At 40.1% G+C, this 23621-nt stretch overlaps 1 protein-coding gene across 27 annotated transcripts in view; it reads left to right on the forward strand.

The window, feature by feature from the left end:
- Nucleotides 1-23621, forward strand: part of FMN1 (formin 1) — a 433671-nt gene that overhangs the window by 379123 nt on the left and 30927 nt on the right. For 26 of the 27 annotated variants that reach the window (XM_038579933.1, XM_038579922.1, XM_038579921.1 and 23 more), the window contains 2 exons: nt 117-266; nt 21402-21486. In XM_038579933.1, the coding sequence (XP_038435861.1) occupies nt 117-266; nt 21402-21486 (235 nt within the window). Of the gene's footprint in view, nt 1-116; nt 267-361; nt 1167-21401; nt 21487-23621 lie in introns of those variants that run through there. The other variant, XM_038579945.1, reaches the window with a different exon arrangement.

Genomic DNA, 23621 nt, shown 5'->3' on the forward strand with positions numbered 1-23621 from the left:
CTGTCTTAGAGAATGAATATGGGAAAAATGCCCCCAGCATCCCCACTCTGAGGGTGTGGACAGTTTCTCACTCCCTACCTCACTCTGATTTGTTTTTTTCCCCCTACCTGTTGCAGTTTTGAAACAACAGTAGGATATTTTGGGATGAAGCCAAAGTCTGGTGAGAAGGAGATCACACCCAACTATGTGTTTATGGTGTGGTACGAGTTCTGCAGTGACTTCAAGACCATCTGGAAGCGGGAGAGTAAAGCTCTATCTAAAGAAAGGTAAGGTTCCAGCAGAGGCATCAGTACCTGTTCAGGAGGCAAGGAACTGCCTCACCAAGGGAGCATATTTCACACGCAGCCGTATTTTCTTTCAGATCAAGTGGACATTGAGGAAAGACTCCTGCCGGGGGGCTCCCGGGGAGATCTGGGGAGATCCAGGGAGGTGTGCTATCCACACTAGCAGATAGCTCCCGTGGTCTGCTAAGTTACATGTTCTTCACCCCTTCCAATTACAAGCCAGTAAATGAAAGGGGAGCAGCGCTAATTTGCAACAGATTGCTTCACTGTGTATTTTCACTTGGGCCGAGGCTAAATGAGGCCGCCTTAGTGTTGTAGACACTACAGACAAATAAAAGTGAATGCTTTTCCCATTAATATACTGAACTTGCATCAAAAGGAAATCTCTGAGACTCAGGCCACACTTAACACAGCGCTGAAGCCCCGCTCTGGATTTACAGCGCCACTTCTGACTCCTCGTATCCTGCTGAGGACATCAAACTGCTTGCCGCTCAGCCTCATTGCAGCCTCCTGAGTTTATTAGCTGGTGGTAGAAGGAAAATCTCGACTCTGAATATAGGAAGAGAGAGAGGGAAAGAGTGTGTGTGTGTGTGTGTGTGTGTGCGTGTTCATTCTGCTTAGAAAGAGACTAAATTGGGCCCTGCTTATCAGAAAGAAAAAAAAAGCATTTTTACTTGACCACTGTTGTGGTCACGTTGCCACCATGCTACGAACGGTGTCCTGCATTTAAACTTCAGAAAGTCTTGCTATATATACTACTGCTGCGGAACAGATGCATGAGAGTGTCATTCAAAGTGGAGTAGGAGGGGATCCCTGGGTGGCTCAGTGGTTTGGCGCCTGCCTTCGGCCCAGGGCTTGATCCTGGAGACCCAGGATCAGGTCCCACATCAGGCTCCCTGAATGGAGCCTGCTTCTCCCTCTGCCTGTGTCTCTGACTCTCTCTCTGTCTCGAATGAATGAATGAATGAATGGATAAATAAATAAATAAATATTTAAAAAAAAACAAAGTGGAGTAGGAGGAGGCAAAGATTTCTACAAATTAAGGGAAATCGTTTATCTAATTACAGCATCCATATCTCACTTAAACATTGAGACCTGGAATTCCATAACTGAGTATTTTTTTCTTTGTAATCAGAGAAGAGACATGTACATAATATATCTATACACACACACGCACACACACACACGTACAATCACTAATATGTTTTGCCATACAAAGCTATTTTTAAAGGGATCAGGGTTTAGAGATTTTTGACTCTGTATTACTGACTCTAAATATTTTCTCAGAGAACTTTTTCAAAAGACTGCTTTCTTTCTGAGGCAAAGACCTTTAAAAATGCTTATCAGCATCTCTCTCCACCATGACTTCTTTGAAAACCTGGGGATTAAAGTGAGTATATCTATTATATAGACAAAGGGAAGCAAAGAAATAGTTGTGACATTGGTGAGAAAATAGATTATTAATGTGGAGGGGAAAAAAAACCCTAAAATTCTTGGCACCCGACTTCTTGGTCTTGCCCCACAGTTGCTTATTTGGCCTTTGCAGCTAACCTATGCTCCTATGAAACAGATGCTGCTCTGTTAGCCCCGTAGGAAAGTGGCAGGACCAAGTTCCTGGCCCTGTCATGGGGGGCAGCGCTCCAGGCAGCTCTCCGAACCCACACCTGACAGCCACACAATCCAGCAGCGTGTGCTGAATGGACAGCCTGTACTTAGGATCTTGTGCCTCAGATTTTGAACGGAATTCGGACACATGGGGGGCTCAGTGGTTAAACATCTGCCCTCAGTTCAGGTCATGATCCCAGGGTGCTGGGATCGAGTCCTGCCAATGGGCTCCCTGCTCTGCGGGGAGCCTGCTTCTTCCTCTCCTTCTGCTCCTGCTCTCTCACTCTCTCTCAAATAAGTAAATAGAATCTATTTTTAAAAAAAAGATTTTGAGCATAATCCTTAGCTAATTTGTCTTTATAGTGGAGCCCTAAAAAAATGGTCAAAAAAAAAAAAAGGGAGAGAGAGAGTAATTAATCGCTTTTTATTTTCATAATCTGGATGAGAAGAGGAAAGCTGACAGGATTCTGCTTAATGCATGCTGCCCAGGGTGGGTGAAGATGGACATGAGTGGGCCTTACAGCCCCAGGACTGTGGAGGAGGGAGCTGAGACCCCTGTCTACTTGGCTCTCTCCTGCCTCCAGATGCTACTGAGCACCATGGCCAGCTAGTCCATGACAAAGTCGTCCTAAACTGGTGAATATCTGCTTTGGTGCTCAAAGCTTAATAAATGTTTTTGGACTGAATGAATGAAAAAAAAATTTTTTTGAAAAAAATTTGAAATATTGAACTGTTGAAATATTGAACTGTAGTCCAAATTAAGGAGTTTCCCCCCATCACAGAAGTTAGAGCAAATTCACTGTGAGTCTGAAGTGGCAGGGGGGATCCACCCGTCCTCAAAGTTCCTTTCCCTCCTGGCCACCGCATGTCCAGCACTGCTTCCTGGGTGCAGCTGGTGAATTGCCTGCTTCACACTCTGTAAACCAACACCTTCCAAGGGTCATGACTTCACAGGACCCTTCTCAGTCCTCCCCATTTAGCGATTGCAGGGGTCTCTCCATTCCAGCCATCCTTTTGCAAGATGGATCACCAAGGTTGCCAACCTAGAAAAACATCTCTGAAGTTAGTGACAGCTCATAAAATATTTTTGGAAGCAATTTGTTTACAGAAATCTATTTGTTAAGAAATGTTAGCACATTATATATATGACTGTTCATCTGGTTATACAAACGGATTCATATCCAGTGTTTTCTTGTGATGTGAGGATTTTTTTTTCATCTCTACCTGCTAAGGATTTTAGCTTTTAAATTGTTGGAATCACATGTATCATTATGCTAAAATAAGCAAATTAACTTGAATTCTTCTAGTAGAATTACATGGGAAACAGCATGATCGCTTTGTCTTGAAATCATGGTCAATATTATTATTTTTTTATTACACTTTTCCAAGAAATCCCAATAAGACTAAATATCAGGAGGTAACATCACATAATACAAAGACATCTTCAAAAGGAAATTCAAAACCAAAATGAAAACCTGACAGCTTACAATTATTAGGGGGAAAAAAACCTATAGTTTGGAATTCCATCAAAAGAAAACCACCTGTTTGATTTTTAAATATATTTAAAGGCCAATTAAAATCCCAAAAATCATTGAGATGAATTAAGCAGAAATAATAATATTTTCGAAGGTGTAAATTCACTTCCAAATGAAATGTTGATGACCACTTTAGGCCAACTTGTAATCAGTTCTTGGGGGTGGAGAATATTTACTCTTGTTCTGTTTAATGTGGTTTCCATCGATATACATTAGCTTGATGCAAAATCGAAATGGATGCAGCTTCATAACAGGATTGCCCTTCATAAAACCCAGAATAATATCGAAACACACAAATGACTGTACAGAAACACTGGATGTTTCTGTACCTTGTAAGCAAATAATAAATGGTACCATCAAGTTTGTGTCAGGATACAATTCTGTTTTTGAGTAGAGGAGACATAATATTTCACTAGGGATATGACTTATCTGCAGATAAGTAGATCAATAGAAGAGCAAACTACTATATGATGGTATAGTAATGTCATTAGATTGTCGTTGTCATTTAAACCAATATTAGGCAAATTAGCAACTTCTTTTTCATCCAGGCACATATCCAGAATGCCCCACTCCCTAGGCCTTCAGTTGGTGGCCCACCCAGTCCTCATGCTGTCCCAAATTCTGGAACTTATCCCTGCAGTAAAGTGTACCAGGCCCCTCTTTTACCCCTTCTGATTACAGGCAGTGCTCAGTAGTGCAAAAAAGAGCCCTAGATAGAGCATTGAAAATCAGGGGATCCCTGGGTGGCGCAGCGGTTTGGCGCCTGCCTTTGGCCCAGGGCGCGATCCTGGAGACCCGGGATCGAATCCCACGTCGGGCTCCCTGCATGGAGCCTGCTTCTCCCTCTGCCTATGTCTCTGCCTCTCTCTCTCTCTCTGTGTGACTATCATGAATAAATAAATAAAATCTTTAAAAAAAAAAAAAAAAAAGAAAATCAGCATTTTTACGCCAATAATTTGCTATGTGATCTTGGGCCAGTTGCTTTTTGTCTGAGGGACACAATTGTCACATTTGTTAAATATACATATTGGGATGCTCTCTTCTAGCTAGAAATCTCTAATGAATCTAGAAACTACTTGTCTAATATTCTGAGAAACAATGTGTTCCATTTCCGAGAAAATGCCTCCCACCCTTGCCCTTCAGCTCATTAGGGACTGTACTGGAAGACATTTCTAGCCAAGGTGTGGGGGTGAGCTGGGGAGAGATTTGGGGGCAGGGAGAATTTTCCTTGCCCTCTTGGTTGGCAAATGTACGTAGCCAACTTGCCTCGTGCCCTGAGCTCTTCCCCTACAATAGTAATATTGGTCTGGGAGACACCATATTTTTAAAAAGTGTGCACAGAAAAATGTTTTCCTCTGCTCATGTGTATCTAACATTGCATTTGGTGGATTATTACGTTCATCAAAATTTTTACTCTCAGAGGCAGCTTTGCCTCATTTTACCTTTTCATGGACTTTTGTGTTTGTGCCTCCTGATATCCAAACGCTCAATGAATTTTTTAGCACATATTTCTTCCACCTAGTAAATCAACAGATTATCCAAGTATATGCATCATTACAAGGAGGTAACCTAATTTTTGCTACTTTTATTGACTACTCTCTACTCATTTTCTGATTTTTCTTTTTATTTTTTCTTTTTAGTTACTCTGGGATATAGGACCCTTTCTTATGAAATGTTTTACTACTTAGAATATCTTAAGACTGTTCCCCACACATGCACACACAGGAGCCACAAACCACTATGACCCACAAAAAGAGCTATGAATTTGCAAAAGGTAAAGAAGCCTCGGGGGATTCATGACTACAGGAATAAACTCTTGGCAAATAATTCGCTCTGAGCCAAAGCAAACTTTAAAAGTGCTGTTTAAAAAAACACATAATCGGTAAGTAATGAGTGAATAAGGAGTTTGGTGAATTTTATGAAAAATGCAAATAAATCTCATTATACACATAGCTATAATTTACACTATGAGGGAATGGGTGATCACTTTCTAATTTTTAGTTCAGCTGAATACCAACAGGGTTTCTGTCCTAAGTATATTACTTGCAGCTATTATGGTTAATTATGCAATTGCCATACTCTTAACAGCAGATGGTTCAGAGCTGTTGTGGGCTTATCCCAAAAGCTGTCCTCACAGCGCTCTGCTGCTCAGGTCACTTTAGGCCTAGGAGTTGGAAACTTAGAGAGGCCGTCCCTCAGCCCACAAAGGAGCCATTGGTCTCAGCATAGATGTTGCAGAAATTCTTCTCTTTATATGATAGTTTTTCCTGGAAAAAGTTCCATAACCTAAAATTTTTATTTATAGAATTATGCTTTCCTACTGACATGCATACTTAGTCGTTACAGTAGTAACTTGTAACAAGTTAACTTTCTCTTCCCTAGCCCTCTGTTGTATGGTCAGATGGTTTATGTACACTTACCTGCTAAGAAGCTTCATATTTTGAAGGACTTCTTTAATAATACAAATAATCACCCCCTAATAAACTGGCAAAATTTTGAATTTTTCTAAGTCATATTTGAAGATAGTTCTGTACAAATACACAAATAGTAAATGTTCCAGTGAGCTGACTTATAAACAGAACTGTCGTAACCATGAAGAATAAAAGCTGCTTATTTCCCAAGTGGTAAATTTAAAACTATTTCTGCAGAACATTCCATGAATAAGGAGAGGAGGTGGGTGGTAGACTTAGAAATGGTAACAAGTATGGGAGCATTGATTTGAAAAAAAATGAAAACACTCTTTTGACCCTCTGCCCTCTAGAAAACTATAATTTCATTTCTTTCTTTTCCCCTATAGCTAATTAAAGGAAAAGGTTTTGTTCATTTTCTTACTTTTTTTTTACTTGTTGGCACATGTTCACTTTTTCCTATATCAATAGGGATAAAGCCTCAGCTCCCATAGCAAAGGACAAAACCACTGTTGCTTGAATAAGGAAAATTTATTTTCCTTTTGCATAAAAATCTTTGAAGGCAACCACTCCTCCTCCATCTCTTTCATTAGCTCCTCATTTTCTTTTCTTCCTCAAGAGCAAACCTTTCCCAAGATCCAGATGTCAGTGTTCCTCTTTTCTGCTTGATCCCCTCTCCCCAGCTAGCCCCAACTAGTTTCATACCTTCCTCTCCTAGCTCTGCCAACCCCTCCTACATCTTCTGTCCCAGAACCAAGCCCTGTGTTCCCTGTCCTGGACCGAAATCTCCTGCTGAACACTAACCATTCCCACAGGATGCTCAGCCTTCATCTGCAATTCAGTAAGTCCCTTCTCGTACCTGAGGCCTGCTCTTCTTGGGTTCCCAATCCTTTGCCTCTCTCACTATCCTCCTAGCAGCTGAAGGCAGGCTGCAAGCCTGAATCATCCTCACTCCATGAGATCATTTTCCACCTATTGCTGACCTCTTGGTTTTGCCTCCTCAGTGGTTATTCTTCTGTACCTTGTTTTCACAGTGGCTCTGCCCCCGTTCAGGATCTCAGGTCTCACCTAGACTATTGGAACACCCTTCTCTTCTATGTGTTTCCTGTTTCCTCCCTAATGTCCCTTAATATTATGTCCAATTCTCTTCCTAAAATAGAAGTTAGATCATATATATTTCTTTAAACAGATCCTATGGTTTTCTATTACTGACAAATTAAAGGTAAGAGAATTGGCCATGATAGGCATTGATATTCATAAACTCATTGTGTCCTTACAACAACCTTGAGAAGAGGGCGTATTTCTATTCTGTACAGAAGCACAGAAGAGAGTGAATTAATTGCCAGCATCACAGTTATACTAGAAAGCAACAGAATGGGGATGAAAGATGGAGGTCCTCTTTGATCCTAAAGCTTGTGCTCTTTTTAAAAAAAAAAAAAAAGATTGATTGATTGATTGATTGATTTTAGAAAGAGAGAGCAGGAGGGAGGGGCAGTGGCAGAGGGAGAGAATCTCAGACTCTCTGCTAAGGGCACAGCTTGACATGGGGCTCAATCTCACCACCCTGAAATCATGACCTGAGCCAAAATCAAGAGTTGTATGATTTTGAGCCACTTGGGTGCCCCAAGCTTGAGCTCTTTCAGGTATGCCATATTCTCTTTAATACTAGAGCATGAGCCTTCAGCAACTTGTTCTTAATTCACCTTCCAACCTCATTTCCTGCGTACCCACCCTGATGATTGACTGTTCCTCATATGTGCACATTCTTGCCTTGTGTTCTCATTGGATAATTTCTTTACACTGTATTGTCCCCAGTTATTTCCTCTTGGTTTAAAAATTTAGTCATTTGTTAAGGGCTACCTCCAAAACCAGCCTTTCTAGAAAGCTTCTGAAATGTCTCTCAGTAGAAAAACTACCACTTCCTCTCATCTCTTACCCTGTTTTGTTTTGTTTTTGTTTTTTAACATCATTTAGAATTTAATTCATTCCAACTTGTTACTTTAGCAGTTTCTGTGTCTTTTCCCACTTCTAGACCATAAACCCATTGCTTGTATGTATTCTTTGGTACATTCTCCAGCACAGAGCCTAATAATTGTTTATTGACATAGAAGGGACTTTACAACATAGTACAATGTGATAGTAAGTGAGCATTGAAGATTTGGGATGGTGTAAGAATTTGGGGGAGGAAGTGATGCCAGAGAAATGTGGAAATTAGGGAGGACTTTAGGAAGATGTCAGGACCACACTGAGCAGAAATTTGTAGAGGGGATTCAGAAGCCAGTGGAAGAATGTTGCAGATCCGCTGTCCTAAATCTGCTAGGTCCTTCAAATCACCTGGAGAACTTTGTAAAAAAGCAAATAGATATACTACATCAGAATCCCAGTGGGGTGGAGCCCAGCAATCTACAGTTTTAGGGAGCTCCCCAGAATGAGAGCAGAGCAGAAACCCATTCTCTATTTGGTTGCCCCAATCAATGTCATCCCTTACATAAATATATGCAGTGAGCTTTGGAAGAGGGAGAGAGAAGGACTGCTCCCTTATTGGGTTCTATGTTGATTTTTACTATGTTCAGCCAAGTTCAGAAACTGCTAGACTTAGATGATCTTGAAGGTATATTCCAAGCCTGAAATCCTGTGATTTTAGGTAGAAAATGAGCTGGGCTTTGACAGAGCAGATGAATTAAGCTGCTTAGAGAGGAAAGGGATAAGGACATTCTCAGAAGGAGCATGACAAAGGCCTGGACTTCAGTCTCATTGACCATTTTGAAGGAATCACATAGCATGATTTCTGGGGCCAGCCTAAAGTGCCATCTTTTCTGTGTGTCCTCTGGGTACTCAGTCCACCTCTGCCTCTCATGTATGTGCACTTTGCATTCCCATAATGCAGATTCATAGCACATAATCAGCTTCATTTAAACACGTACTCTTAAAATACCTATTACATCTTTAATGCTGTGCAAGTTATGAGACCCTATTCTGAAAGGATTTGATCTACGGATTGCATGTTGCCTCCTTCATGAAGTATTCCCCAATCTCTGAGTTATCTTTTTTCTACAACTCTGGGCCGGGGGGGAGGGTCACCATCCCTTCAATTTTGGCATTAGTGACTTCTTTTTCATTCATTTATAGATACTTTCTCCCTTAAATAAATTGTGAGCCCTAGAAGACAAGGGCAATGTCTCAGGCTTCTTTTTTTTCTCTCTAGCACCTTGTATTTCCTTATACATAGTAGGTGCTCAACTAATATCCATTAAACAAATAAGCAATCCCTGTGTTTTCTTTGCCATGTTGAAATTGATTACAGGATTTGCTGTCTGCTATTGGTAGATGAGATATCTTATTTATTTGGATTTTGGTAATAGAATGCCCCAAATATATATACCAGATGGGTTGCTTTTGCCCAAGCATCTCAAATCTTAGTAGCTTTGTTAAAGAGGATAGATATGTTCAGAACAAGAAAGATTAGTTAATGGGGTAAGACAATCACCTTCTCTGTTCTTGACTATATTACTTTCAATTTATCTTTAAAAAAAAAAAAAAGCTGGAAAAAACAAGGAAGTGAAGATCCTTGGGGTTCATGGTTGTGCCAAGCCTCCAACCTTTTGGAGCTCTAATAAGAACCTGAGAGAGCATCTGTCTGCACTCTTTTTCCCTGGCTTGGCAGACAGCAATGGAAACCCACAGTAAATCTCCTTCATTCAGCTAGAATCTATCTAAATTGCTTATCCATGGGACTCCTGACAGCTCTTGCCTTGGGCATAGAATAGATGGAATAGGGGGCCTGCCTGGCTAGGATGATTTGAGGAGCGCCAGAACAGCTACCTGCTGCACACAATCTTCCCGTTTCGTCACCCTTTTTATTTCAGCCACTGGTGCAAACAGGCTCCAATCAGTTCTAGTTTTTGGTGAGATTTGGTTGGTAGTATAGGTTCCAAAACCAAAAGCAGGGGAGTTGGCATCTACAAGCACCTGCATGTCTTCATTATCAGGATTGGAAAGGTCTTCCAAAGACTAACTGTGCATTGCAATTAAACTTGCAGATTTATGACACAGAGTTGGCTTTGATTTGCAAGCTGTCTCCCAAATGCCCCTCCCTGAACAAGGAAACACAGTGCTGTTACCTTTCACTCTGCACCTACATTGCTGGGGTGGCTCAGGGTGCTTCCTCGACCAAGTGCAGAGTGATGGGCTTTAACTGCTCATGCATTCCAGGGCAAGTCCAGAGACCCCCCCCACACACACACTTCCACTCCCCTGTGGCCTGGGGGAGAAGCTCTGCAAACGGAAGCAGCCTTTGTTCTTCAATTAATCATTTGAAGTCAGAGTATGTTTGGGTACTACAAGTGATAGCCCACAAACACTGAAGTGGCTGATTCTGTAGCTGGTGAAATGCAGTCTCTAAGAGGATTTCCTTCATTGTAAGTAAAAAATATCTTAGGAATGAGGTAGGGAAAAATTGTCAAACTTAGGAAGGAGAACTGATGGGCTAATTTATCATAGGATAACTTTTAGAGACTAAATTCTAATATGTAAGGAGCTCAGTCTTTTGAGTCAAAGACCTGTACTACTTTCCGGCTGGTCTGTCTTACCACGGCCACTGGTAAGACTGACCTGAGGAGCCTGGGGGTGAAGGGATAGTCAGGGTCAAAGGTCAGACTCTGAAGAAAGAATGGGCATAGAAAAGTGTGTTGGCCTCCCTGAGATAAATGATTTTGGGGTTACCCATTATTTCCTACCGTCTATTGCTTTCTTCTCTGAGTTTTATTTTCTTACCCTTTGGAAGCATTCCACATACACTAGTCAATAGTGTTTTCATCAGCTGCTGCGGTGAGGAAGAAATTTCCCTTTGCACTGACGAGTTAATGAGTTTGGTCTTGGTGTTGTTTGTTTTTTACTTCAAGAGTGAAGAGTGACTACTTATTTCATTGACTTTCATAAATATTATCCATGTGTGATAATTATACCAAGAATTCAGTAATACCTAGTAAGGGAGTATTGTCAAAGTGGCAAGAAATGAGAGCGAGCTTTCCACAGCCCCTGGCAGGTCTCCACGATTACACTTACTTATTGAGAACCAAAGCTGGACATTAGCCCCTTTCCCCCAGGTTGTTGAGAAACCATGTGAGGACAGTACTTTTTTAGAGACTTGAGGAATATCAGAATATCAAAAGACTTGCACAAACTCCACAGAGTACACAGAGCCTGACTTCTGATGCTATTAGGCTATTAGGCACTGACTGGAAGGCTAGCCTGATAGGATAGCTGTGTCCTTCTATAAGCACATTAAAAACAACCCCTGTGATGTTAATGCTGACTATCCTGCAGGGAATCCTTATGAGGAAAATACCAGGATGTTGCCTTCTCCATCCAAAGTGCCATAAGTTATGTGGTATTGGCTTTCTTAAGCAACAAAGCCATTTCCACACCTCCCTCAAAGACCATGTAGTATTCTTTGTTCCTTGGCCTGATGCTGCTTTGTTCAAGACAAGGAGATCATGGCACAGGAGTATACAGCCAGTTGGTATTTCATCTTTGTCCCTTCTTACACCCTTTCCCTGACTTTTTCTCCTGAAGAGAGACCATAAAAATATCATCACTTGGTTATAGAAAAAGCTGTTCCTAATGATGATTGGAAAAACCAACCCACATTGGGTAGCCAGACTGGCAAGTTATTTATCTTATAAGTGTGATCGTCAGTAGTTGCCAACACCTACCTTCTCCATCCCACAAAACTTTATCCACCATTCAGAGGGCCCTAGGCCAGAATATACTAGGCCATTGAAAAAGGCATGTTTTTCTCACGTTCCTTCATTGATCATGTCCTTCCGTGTATTTCAGGATAGCCACCAGAATGAAGAGTTCTTAAATATGATAGAGTCTGGTTCACATGGCCTTAAATTTTCAGACAAGTCTAGTGAGATAATAGTTTGGACCTTCAGCTTTTATTAATCCTGCATTTTGGGAACTCAACTTGAGTGTTCCCTATGCTATGCTGATTCAGAGGCCCATTTCTATATACATTGGTGCATGGAACATGCCTTGTTACCTTTCTGGACTATTTTGACCTTCTGTCTCTAGTGATGAGTGATATTAGGTCTTTCTTGAACAGGTTCACATTACAGCTGGTCAGATTTTGTGCTTTTACCAACTTGAATTTCATGAACTGTATTCCCTGCAATGCTTTTTTTTTTTTTTTCTTTGCCTTTATCTACCAATGTTTCTAATGCTATTGCCTTTGAATGTATTCAGTGAAGGTGCATGCTTGGTCTGGTCATGTTATAATTGGTGTTTTGGGTCCCACAGTACAGGATAGCTAACAGAGCTTCCTCTTTGAAGCTCCTGGCACTATAGGCAGAAACTCTGCTTCCATACCCCTGAAGTCACTTGCTTGGTCCTATTATCTATACTTCAAAAGCAAGTGACTTATTGACTATGCCCTGGTGATATTACTAGATTATATATTTTGATTTGCTGATATGAATTGGTCACTGTCATTTAAGAGAACTTCTAACTATCACCAATACATATTTAAAACAGAATGATATTTTGTGGGGGCCATTTATTTACTCTTTTGTCTTCATTTTCTAAAAGACTTTATATTTTTAGCATAGTTTTAGATTTACAGCAAAATTGAGAGATGTACAGAGATTTTCCGTATGCCCTTTGTTCCTCCCCAGCCATACATAGTCCCCCATAATCAACATCACTCATCAGAATGACACTTTCCTTTTAATCAGTTTTTTTTTAACTAAAGATTTCCCATTGTAATCCAAAAGAAATCAGTGATAACAGTCAAATCATGTAAATTTTAACCTGTGTTTAAGCAAAGTCATCAATTTTTTAAAGCCTTTATTTTTTAGAAGACTTTTAGGTTCACAGCAAAAGTGGAAGTGCAGAGATTTCGCACATCTCCCTGCATCCACACATATACAGCCTCTCCCATTATCAGTGTTCCTCATTAGAGGGTCCATTTTTTACAACTGATGAATCTGCATTTACACATTATAATTACCCAGAGTCCATTGTTTACTATTGGGTCCACCATTGGTTTACTTTCTATGGATTTGGATAACTGTATAATGACATATCCATCATTATATCATACAGAGTATTTTCACTGCCCTAAAAATCTTCTATGTTCCATCTCTTCATCCTTCCCCCTCCCCACCCCTGGCAACCACTGAGCCTTTACTGTCTCTATAGTTTTGCTTTTCCAGAACATTTACTCATTTTTTAAAGATTTATTTGTTTGAGAGAGAGAAAGAGCATGAGTGGGAGGAGCAGAGGAAGGAGAGAGAGACTCAAGCAGACTGCACAATGAGCATGAAGCCCAATGCAGGGCTCAATCCCACAACCCTGAGATCATGACCTGAGCTAAAATCAAGAATTGGATGCTTAACCAACTGTGCCACCCAGGCACCCCAACATTTATTCATTTTTAAACACGAAAATTAACCCCATTGTTTAGAGTATACACCACAACCTGAACCATTATGAGATCAATTATATTGAGATACCAATTAATTGCTTGCATGACTTTTTTAGTTAAAAATATGACCTACCCCAAAAAAACAAATAATCCAGTTTAAAAAAAGGGCAGAAGATATGAATAGATATTTTCCCTAAGAAGACCTACAGATGGCTAATAGACAGATGGAAAGATGCTCAATGTCACTCATCAGGGAAATAAAAATCAAAACTATAATGAGATATCACTTCACACCTATCAGAGTAGCTAAAATTAACAACACAGGAAACAGCAAGTATCAGTGAGGGTGAGGAGAAAGGGGAACCCTTCTACACTATTGCTGATGGGAATGCAAACTGGTTCAGACACTCTGGAGAACAGTATGGAAGGTCCTCAAAAAGTTAAAAAAGAAAAGTATCCTACAATCCATCAATTGCACTACTAGGTATTTACCCAAAGGAAACAAAAATGCTGATTTGAAGTATATCTCAACCCGATGTTTATAGCAGAATTATCAACAATAGCCAGACCATGGAAAGAGCCCAAGTGTCCAACAACTGATGAATAGATAAAGATGTGGACTATTACTCAGCCAAAATAAAAGAAAAAAAAAAAGAATGAAATCTTACCATTTGCAACGTTGATCGAGCTGGAGAGTATTATGCTAAGCGAAATAAGTTGGCCAGAGAAAGACAAATACCACATGATTTCACTTCTATGTGGAATTTAAGAAACAAAACAAATGAACATGAGGTGAAAAAAGAGAGGCAAATCAAGAAACAGACCCTTAACTATAGAGAACAAACTGATGGTTACCAGAGGGGAGGTGAGAGGAGAAATGGGTTAAATGGGTGATAGGGATTACAGAGGGCACTTATGATGAGCACTGGGTGTTGTATGTAGGTGACAAATCACTAAATTCTACACTTGAAACTGAAAAATAAGATAATAAAATTATCTCTTTTTTAAAAGAATTCATTCATGAGAGACACAGAGAGAGAGGCAGAGACATAGGCAGAGGTAGAAGCAGGCTCTATGCAGGGAGCCCGATGTGGGACTGGATGACCTAAGCCAAAGGCAGATGCTCAACCGCTGAGCCACCCAGGCATCCCGGTAATAAAATCATCTTTCAAATAAAAAGAAAAGTATGTGTATATATGTATATATGTATGTGTATATATACATACACATACACACACATATATTTATATATACACACACACTCCTAACCTCATACTTTTTATTCAAAAGATGATAAGTTGACAGTCTTATTACAATTCAGTTATTTGGAATGGGAAAGAAAGAAAAAGGGAAAGAGCAGATGATTTAAAACATACACACACATACAAATACCCCAAACAAAACAATAGAACATTAATTGCAGTCACAGAATTAAACTGGGAGGAACATTAGGCAGAGTGTAATCAGATGGATCCATTTCATTTTCATTTTAGGGTTATTAAAAATTAAAAGAACACAAATCTAAATTGGAGAGCAGAATAGAACTGAAATCAGGAGGATCAAGCAAAATTCCAAGCAAGATCTTAAAAAAAAAAAAAAAAAAAAAGAACCATAATGAAATGTGAGATAACTCCTGAGTGTATGAGAGAGAAGTGAGTGGGTGGCCCAGTGGGCTCTTATGCTTCCCCACAGTTTAGCTCATCTGGATCTTTCTCCACAGTTCTTGTCTGTATTTGTCAGTTACTGTTGATCTCACCACCTTAGAACATGTCTGGAAGGTAACAAGCAGGGGAGAGTGCTAGAACTGGCCATGTTTTGATTTTTAAAGAGTTGATATTTTATTAGAGCCCCAAAGCTGGAATCTGGTATCTGGCATCTGGCTATCACAAGAATCATCCTTATAAGAGGCATTGTCCTCTTACTCTGTTGTCCAGCTCCGAGATGTCCCTGGACAGTTCTTTAGGAAGAAGACTTCTATTGGCTCTCATTCTCCTGGAGACAAAGGTGTTTTTTTTTTTCTTCCCCTGCCCCGCCACCCACCAGAGATTTTGATGGGTTCCGTTGAAGCCCATACACTGGAATTTTCCAACTTTTTTAGACAGAGCTCTTTTTGTCCCATTGAAGGCATACACGAAACTCCAATATACAAAACAGAAAAAAATGAAGTTTTTCTAGCTGAAGCAGAGTTGCAGATGTTGGGATCTAGAGGATCCCCTAACCCTTCCTCCTCTCCCTGAGGCACCTTTGCTGAATGCTAAGGCTCTTTGGAAGACAATTTGAAAACATTGCTCTGAAGTATTGGTTTTCCCATAGTGACCAGGAATATAAAACACCCTGAACAGTCTAACTACCCCACCTCCAAGATATTGCACTTGGCTCTTGATTGGCAGATGTGCTCAATTCCGATGGTCACAAAATAAAAGCACTTCTCGCATTCTACACTTCATGATAATTTCAATATTTTCTGCCTTGTATTCTATGAACCAATGAAATGCTAGATATCAAAAAAATAAAGACATTGTCCTCCTTCAGTCTTATGGATCGCTGGGTTCTGACTTGGTCTGATTTCGCTGTGGGCATATAAACCAGCCTATAGAGACCCCCACGTATCTCAGTTTTAAACTCTCCCAGAAAAGGAGTTTGCAATAGTGGGGAACCCAAGGCAGTGAATGGAAAGGCATGCCACTCTTTATTGCAGTTCACATAGCTGCCTTGTGACCCTAGATCTCTGATGGGTTAAAAAGAAGAAGAAGGTGAAGAAGAATTAGAAGTATAATGTTGTAGATTATCCATCTCTTGTCAGTGCTAGGAGGCAATGATGTTGTATGACACTTCTACGTTCTAAGCAGAAGCAGATCCCCTCCCCAGATAGTTCTAATATGAAACCAAGGTTGCAGATCACATCTATAGCATAAGGACTAAGCAGGAGCATCAGAAGACACATGTCCCAGTCCCATCTCATACTTGCATTTTTCCTCAAGTATTTTTTGGCAGCATTTGAAATTTACCAGGATCTTTAATAACTCTCAAGGGCTTCTTTGTAATGAGAAAGAAGAAAAGATAGAGGTTTTATTTTTTTAATATTTTATTTAAATTCAATTAGCCAACATAGAGTACATCATTAGTTTCAGATGTAGTGTTTAATCATTTATCATTTGTGTATAACACCCAGTGCTCACCACATCACGTGCCCTCCTTAATGCCTATCACTCAATTATCCCATCCCCTCCACACCCCTCCCCTCCAGCAACTCTGAGTTTATTTCCTTTAGTTAAGAGTCTCATGGTTTTTCTCCCTCTCTGATGACTTAGGTAGGAGTTTTAATAGTCCATTTTACTGAGGCATTTATGAGTTGAGAATAGTTATTTTCTTTCTCTAAACTTACTTGTATTTTCTCCTTATTTCAGGTTTGTTTTTTGTTTTTTTTTTTTGTTTGTTTGTTTGTTTTTTGTTTTTATTTTGGTGGTGGGGTGGTGCCGTGGAACTTCGAAATCAAGCCTAGGTATTTGCCTATGAGTAATCATGAGCAACTGTGATTTTTCTAGAGTAAATATTTAGACCAGAAACAACAATAACCAACATCTAGGCTAGAACCAAAAATAAGTCCATACACAATAGAGCAGGGGTGTGGGTGTTGAGCACACACAGTGAGTGAGCAGGTATGTGGCTACCAACTATCTAATCAGTTCTCTTTAGCTAAGGCAGCAAAGTTCTTACCTCCTAAGTGAGAGAAGTAAAGTCCAGACTCAAAAAAAGTTTTATTAAGCTCTCTAAGCCTTAGTCTTCTTTTGGGCAATGTCACGTGGATACTTTTAGGAATCCTGGAATGTATACATAAGTTGACATGTATAAATATTTAGCACATTTGGGTGGCCTTGAACACCCTTTCTTTTTGCTTATTCAGGAGTCAATCAGCTAATCAGTAAGCAGAACTAGATTTTTCAACATTTTTACACCCCCACCCCCACCCCAAGATAAATGTAAAGGCTAATTATTCTGTAATTCTGGGTATTTACTAAACATTTAGACTTGTTGAAAGTGGGAGAGGGGGCACTACCAATGCATATCATTCATTTGTCACGTTAGGTATTTGCTAACAACTGACTTGTTTATGGCACAGCGCTTGATGTAGGAAGGGGAGGAAACCCAGATATGCACAAGGCATTATCATTGTCCTCAAGTGGTTCCCGTGGTTTAAGGGAAATCAGACATCTAGATAGTCCTAAAATGAAAAGCCCTAAGTGCCTGAAGAGAGATGCAAAGTGCTCTTTCACTTGAGAAAATAGCAGTTACTTCTGGCTAAGAGAGATGAAGGAAGCTTTCATGCCTTTGGCACTTAAGCCAAGAGCTGAATAATGGGAAGACTCTAAACTCATGAAAATGAGTGAGAAAGTCATCGAGGGCAACATGCCGAGATGAGAAAAGCCTTGGTGCAAGGAGCAGCAAGTTGTTTGCCTGGGACAGGAGCACATGAGTGAGGGGAAGGGAAGGGATATTTGATAAGTAATCATACACAATATGTTCTGTACTGTTCACAGCAGTGGTGTTAAGTAGGTGTGGTATTATTCCCCCTTTCAAACAGTTGAGACTCCAAGGGTTAAGTAATTTGTCCAAGGACAATATCAAACCAGATGCATGTCTAAAAACATAAGCTAGGGGTATCTGGGGGGCTCAGTGGTTGAGCGTCTGCCTTTGGCTCAGGGTGTGATCCCGGGGTCCTGGGATCAAGTCCTGCATCAGGCTCCCCGCAGGGAGCCTGCTTCTCCTTCTGCCTGTTCTCTGTGTCTCTCATGGATAAATAAATAAATAAAATCTTTAAAAAAGAAAAGAAAATGTAAGCTAGATAAGTAAGCAAAGTTTAGAACAGGGGGACCTTTGATTGCCAGTGTGGGGACTTTGAATCCTATACAGTAGTTCAAGGATTAGCAAACTTTGGCCTGTGAGCCAAATTTAGCTCACTACCAGTTTTTGTAAATGAAATTTGTTAGAACACAGCATTGCACTGCTCTTGATTCATGTTTTTTTGTTTTGTTTTGTTTTTATAATTCCTTCCACACCTCAACAGCAGAATTGAGTAACCGCAGAGATCAGATACCCAAAAGGGGAGAAGGAATGGGGGGATGGACAAAATGGGTGAATGGGTGTAGGAGATAGACTTCCAATTATGAAGTGAATAGGTTATCGGAATAAAAGGCACAGCATCAGGAATATATATATGCTTTGCGATAGCATCCTCTGATGACGGATGGTAGCTACACTTGCTGGGAGTACAGCATGATGTATACTCTGTACAGTATATGTGTCCATACATAGAGATATTGAAGCACTGTTGTACACCTGAAATTCATGTACCATTGTGCTTCAACTATATCTAATAAATAACAAAAAAATACTTAGGAAAAAATTATAGGAAATCAGTATTAATTCCCATTCCTGGGACGCCTGGGTGGCTCAGCAGTTGAGTGTCTGTCTGCCTTAGGCTCAGGATGTGACATCCTGGCAGGTCCTTGTGGGGAGCCTGCTTCTCCCTCTGCTTATGTCTCTGCCTCTCTCTCTGAGTATCTCTCATGAATAAATAAATTAAATCTTTGAAAAAAAAATCCCATTCCCAATCTTTCAGCTATTGGAAAAAGATCTAACTGATCTACATTATTTTCCCTTTTATAGATCAACTTTAAAACTGGATGGACTATATTTTTAAGACAATATACCCTTACCATCAACAACTTGATGACATTTATATATCTTAAATATATAGCTTGTATAGCCCAAATGATCCATCTTGGAATTGTCTGTGATATCACTGCAATTCAGATATTAAAGAAAAAATATCTTGTCCTACAAAAAAGACATTTAGAATATTTACTATTTGGCCCATTGCAGAAAACCTTTGCTAACCCCAGCTCTAGTTGATTGAGAATCACTACGAGTAACATGGAAGTACAAGGTGAAGCAGTGAGTGCTGATATGGAGCTATAGCAAGTCACCCAAAAGAGCCAGCTAAGATCATTAATAAAGGTGGCTAAACTAAACGCCAAATTTTCAGTGTAGATAAAACAGTCTTCTGTTGGAAAATCATGCTATCTAAGACTGTCATAGCTTCAGAGGAAAAGTCAGTGCCTGGCTTCAAAGGAGAAACTGACTCTTTTGTTAGGGGCTAATGCCCCTGGTGACTTGAAGCTGAAGCCAATGTTCACTTACCATTCTGAAAATCCTAGGACCTGTAAGAACTATGCTATATCTACTCTCCCTGTGCTCTGTAAATAGAACAACAAAGCCTGAATGACAGCATATCTGTTTACAACATGGTTTACCAATATTTTAAGCCTGCTGTTGAGAACTGTTTAGAAAAAAAAGATTCCTTTCAAAATATGACTGCTCATTGACAATGTACCTGGTCACCCAAGGGTTTGATCCTTTGGATGATTCTCTTCTTGTGTGGGCATAGTCATAGTTATTGCTGCAAATGGAAATGTGTAGAAATAGTCAGTGGTGTATACACTTAGACCTGTATCCTGGCAGCTCTGAAGATGTATATCTTAGGTTATATCAACCATTATTCATCTTTGTCTCATTCTTATTTCTTTTCTGATGCACAAGTTAGCACGTTGAATTCATCATGACTTACTTGTGCTTGTAGGCAGGGAGATTGAATTACTAATAAGCATATGTTTTAAGTAAATTGTGTAAAATTAGCTAAGTGAAGAAGTAAGTGGGTAATTGCACTGCACCTGAAGCTGCACTAGAGATAGCCTCAGTCTAACTATTGAGATAGCCTCAGTCTAACTATTGAATGTGCAAATATGATGACATAATTCATGTACTATGAAGTTCACCTTTTTAAAGTGTGCAGTCTAGTGGTTTTTAGCATATTCACCAGGATGTGCCACCATCACTACTTAATTCTAGGAGAAACTCTTTTACCCATTAGCAGGCATTCCCTTCCCTCCTCTCCCCCAGCCCAGCCCCAGGTTGCTCATCTAGTTTCAATCTTGGTAGATTTGCCTATTCTGGACATTTCATACAAATGGAATCATATGATATGTAGATTTTTGAGGCTCTTCCATGCTATAGCATGTACCATCACTTCATTCTTTTTCATGGCCCAGAACTATTCCACTGTGGGTAAACCACTTTTTGTTTATCCTTTTGGCTATTTGTACTAGGCAATTATGAATAATGTTGCCATAAACATTTATATGAAAATTTTTGTATGAACATATCTTTTCATTCATATATATATATACACACACACACACACATACATACATACATACATACCTAACCTGTAGATATAGATATAGATATATTGCTGGGTCATACGATAACTATGCTTAACATTTTTGAAACTGCCAAAGTGACTACACCATTTTAGAATCCCATCAGCAATGTATGAGGATTCCAATTTTATCTACATCTGTACCTATGACACTTATTACTATCTTTCTTTTTAATTCTAGAATCCTAGTAGATATGCAGTGTTATCTTGGGGCTTTGATCAGCATTGCCCTGGTAACTAATGATGTTGAGTGTCTATTCATAGGCTTATCAGCCCTTTGTATGTCATCTTTGGCCTATTTTCTCAGTGGGCAGTTTGTCTTTTTATTTGAATTATAAGAGTTCTTCATATATTCTGAATACAAGTCCCTTACTAGATATATGATTTACAGATATTTTCTTCCATCTTGTAGGTTGCCTTTTCACTTGGCATGAATCAGTATATTTTAGAATTTGTAGTTTTCATGTTTCCTCAAAACTGCAGTTTTCAAAATTGGCTATGTATTATCTGCTGAATGGATCCCAAGCCAGAGTGCCTTGAAGTGTTCACTGAGAGTCAGTTAGGTGCACCTAGCATTCCATAGATCAGAAGAAGCTCCTGCATTGGTCACTGAAGTCACCTAAATGAGCCTCTCAGCCAGTGAAGGAAATTCAGTTTTGATAACCTAGAAACATCCCTTCGCACCTGATTAGAGTTCGTATTTGATCATGAAAGACTTGAGAACCCATTCCTTAGATCTCCAGACTGCCAATTGATTCATTTAAAAGCATTTGGATACCTGTTTAACCTAACCTCTTACTTTTTTTTTCCCCTCTCTCCTGCTCCTTCCCCCTCCCACTCCCTGTTTCGATTGATTTTCAGATTGAAAATGGCTCAGGAATCAGTGAGCAAGCTGACATCAGAGAAGAAAGTGGAGACAAAGAAAATCAATCCCACGGCTAGTCTGGTGAGACGCATGTTTCAACATAACCTCAAGAGTTTTCCTTATAACTGGGGTGCATCTAGGAGTGTGTCTGAATTTAAAGGATAAAACCCAAAAGAATGAGTAGTATCCAGATTCTCAGTTCCCATCTCAGAGTAGCATAGGTAAGAAGGGAGTGAGGAACAAAACATAACTTCCAGTATTCTCCCAGCAGACCCAACAAACATCATTTCCTGATCAAGCAAATGTAGTCACTTGCCATGCCACACCCTTTCACACCCCAGGTCATCCCCTTTTCTCAAAGTGCCTTTTTCTGACATGTTTGAGCATTTAAGAAAGGGGTAGAGATGATACTCTTTAGATAATTGGGAAAACCAAGATGCAAAAAGATACAGCCAACCTAGGATCATTTCACAAGTGAATAGCAGAAACCAGGCCCAGACTCTTGGTCCCCTGACATCTCTCCATGGGCTAGAAACCTGGAGGTTAGTCTGTCTTCCCAGGTGGGAGTGGGAGGGAGAATTGTCCTCCATGGTCTCATTCAGAAAGGTTTCCAATGAAGCTCGACCTCTACGGTAGTTAGAGACCATCGTTGGAATAGCTAAATGGTTAGGAACCCAAGGTGTTGGGGTTCAAATCCCAGCTCAGCTGCTTACTAGTTGTAAAACCTTACTGAAATTACTTTGCTTCATTTTGGAAAAGAGAAGTAATACTACCTTTGCTTTAGGATTATTTTGAGGAAACAGACATATGAAGTGGCTGGCATATAATAAGAGCTTAAAAATGTTAGCTGTTTTTCTTGTTATTATGAATTTAGGCAGCATTAGTTGGCCCTGCCTGGAGAATAGCAATGAGTGGTAAGTGGGAGTATCACTCTCCTCACTTTGATTTTCAGACCCTACCTCCCCTGTGCTCTAGTATCCCACAGCTACTTACTTTTTATCCTTTTGAGTTCTAAGTACCATTTGACAGATTCTTTTAAACTTTTTGACCATCTAAGTGAGGTTTAAGTTGTGAAGTGAGTTTTTTTTTCTGTTGGTTGGTTATGGTGTCTCTCATCCTAGAAGCCCCATCAGCAGCTAAATGAATGTTGAGTGAGAGATGGAGAAGCCAGGGTCATATGGCTTGAGCAGAGAAAGCCACAGTTGGTGGACATAGCTCCTACCCAAATGGACACATCCCCTGTGCCTCTTTGATGGTGTATTTCTTACATTTACTTGTAGCATTTTCAGTGGCAGTGGGTTCAATCCTAACTTTCATCTTCCTCCTTGGTCAGCCCATCCCCCTGTCCCCAGCCCTCTAATTTGAGCCTCTAGCCTAACTATCACAGCCAAACCTTACTTCCAGGGGCACAGAATGAATGGAGCCCTGGAGACAAAGGAGAAACAGTGGCTTTACTGTGGCATTTTTTTTTTTTTTATAGGTGGCCTCCACTGTGAGCTAGCTCCCAGTTGTGATCCTCAACTCGTTAGGGTTGTTTCTTTTGTTGTTTATTTGAGTGGGGATTTGGGAAGAGCTCATAAACGGATTCCTAATTCAACCTCCCAAGTCAGAGATGTCATCGAAACTTAGGATAGGTGCTTAAAAATCACCCGCTTGAGTTTATATATAGGCCCAGTTAGTAGTTCGGTGCACCACATCTCATATGTCTTAGGCAGCTGAGGATTTATCTGTTCACAAGGGGCCTCTCTGTGCAAAGGAATATACCTCTTCCATTTCTTTCATAGACTTCTATTTGCCCACCCAAAGAGTAGACACACCCATCCACAATAGGCTTAATATTTTATTTCTCAAAAGTCCTAGCAACAGTGAGGGTCCATGTTTCTGTTTTTCATTTTCTTGTCTGTATTTGTATCTTGCCAGCAGACTTTCATGTCCTTCCTCTTCAGAAGGCTGTCCCTGGGCAGGAAGCTCAGGGAGAGCAGAGAAGAACATCCATGGCAAGTTGGGAGTTTCCTCCACGCTGCATGAATTAAATCTGCTCCTCTTCCATTTCACATAGCCTTTGTTCAGGTCCACCAACCTAGCTGTATGCAGTTGCATTCAAGTGGGAAACTGATTTTTTTTTCTATCTAGTCTCCCTAGAAACTATTTCTTAAGTGTTCCCTAATTCCATTAATAGACTGAACATGGGGGACGCCTGGGCGGCTCAGTGGTTA

Source organism: Canis lupus, chromosome 30 (assembly GCF_011100685.1).
Source record: "Canis lupus familiaris isolate Mischka breed German Shepherd chromosome 30, alternate assembly UU_Cfam_GSD_1.0, whole genome shotgun sequence".
Taxonomy (NCBI): Eukaryota; Metazoa; Chordata; class Mammalia; order Carnivora; family Canidae; genus Canis; species Canis lupus.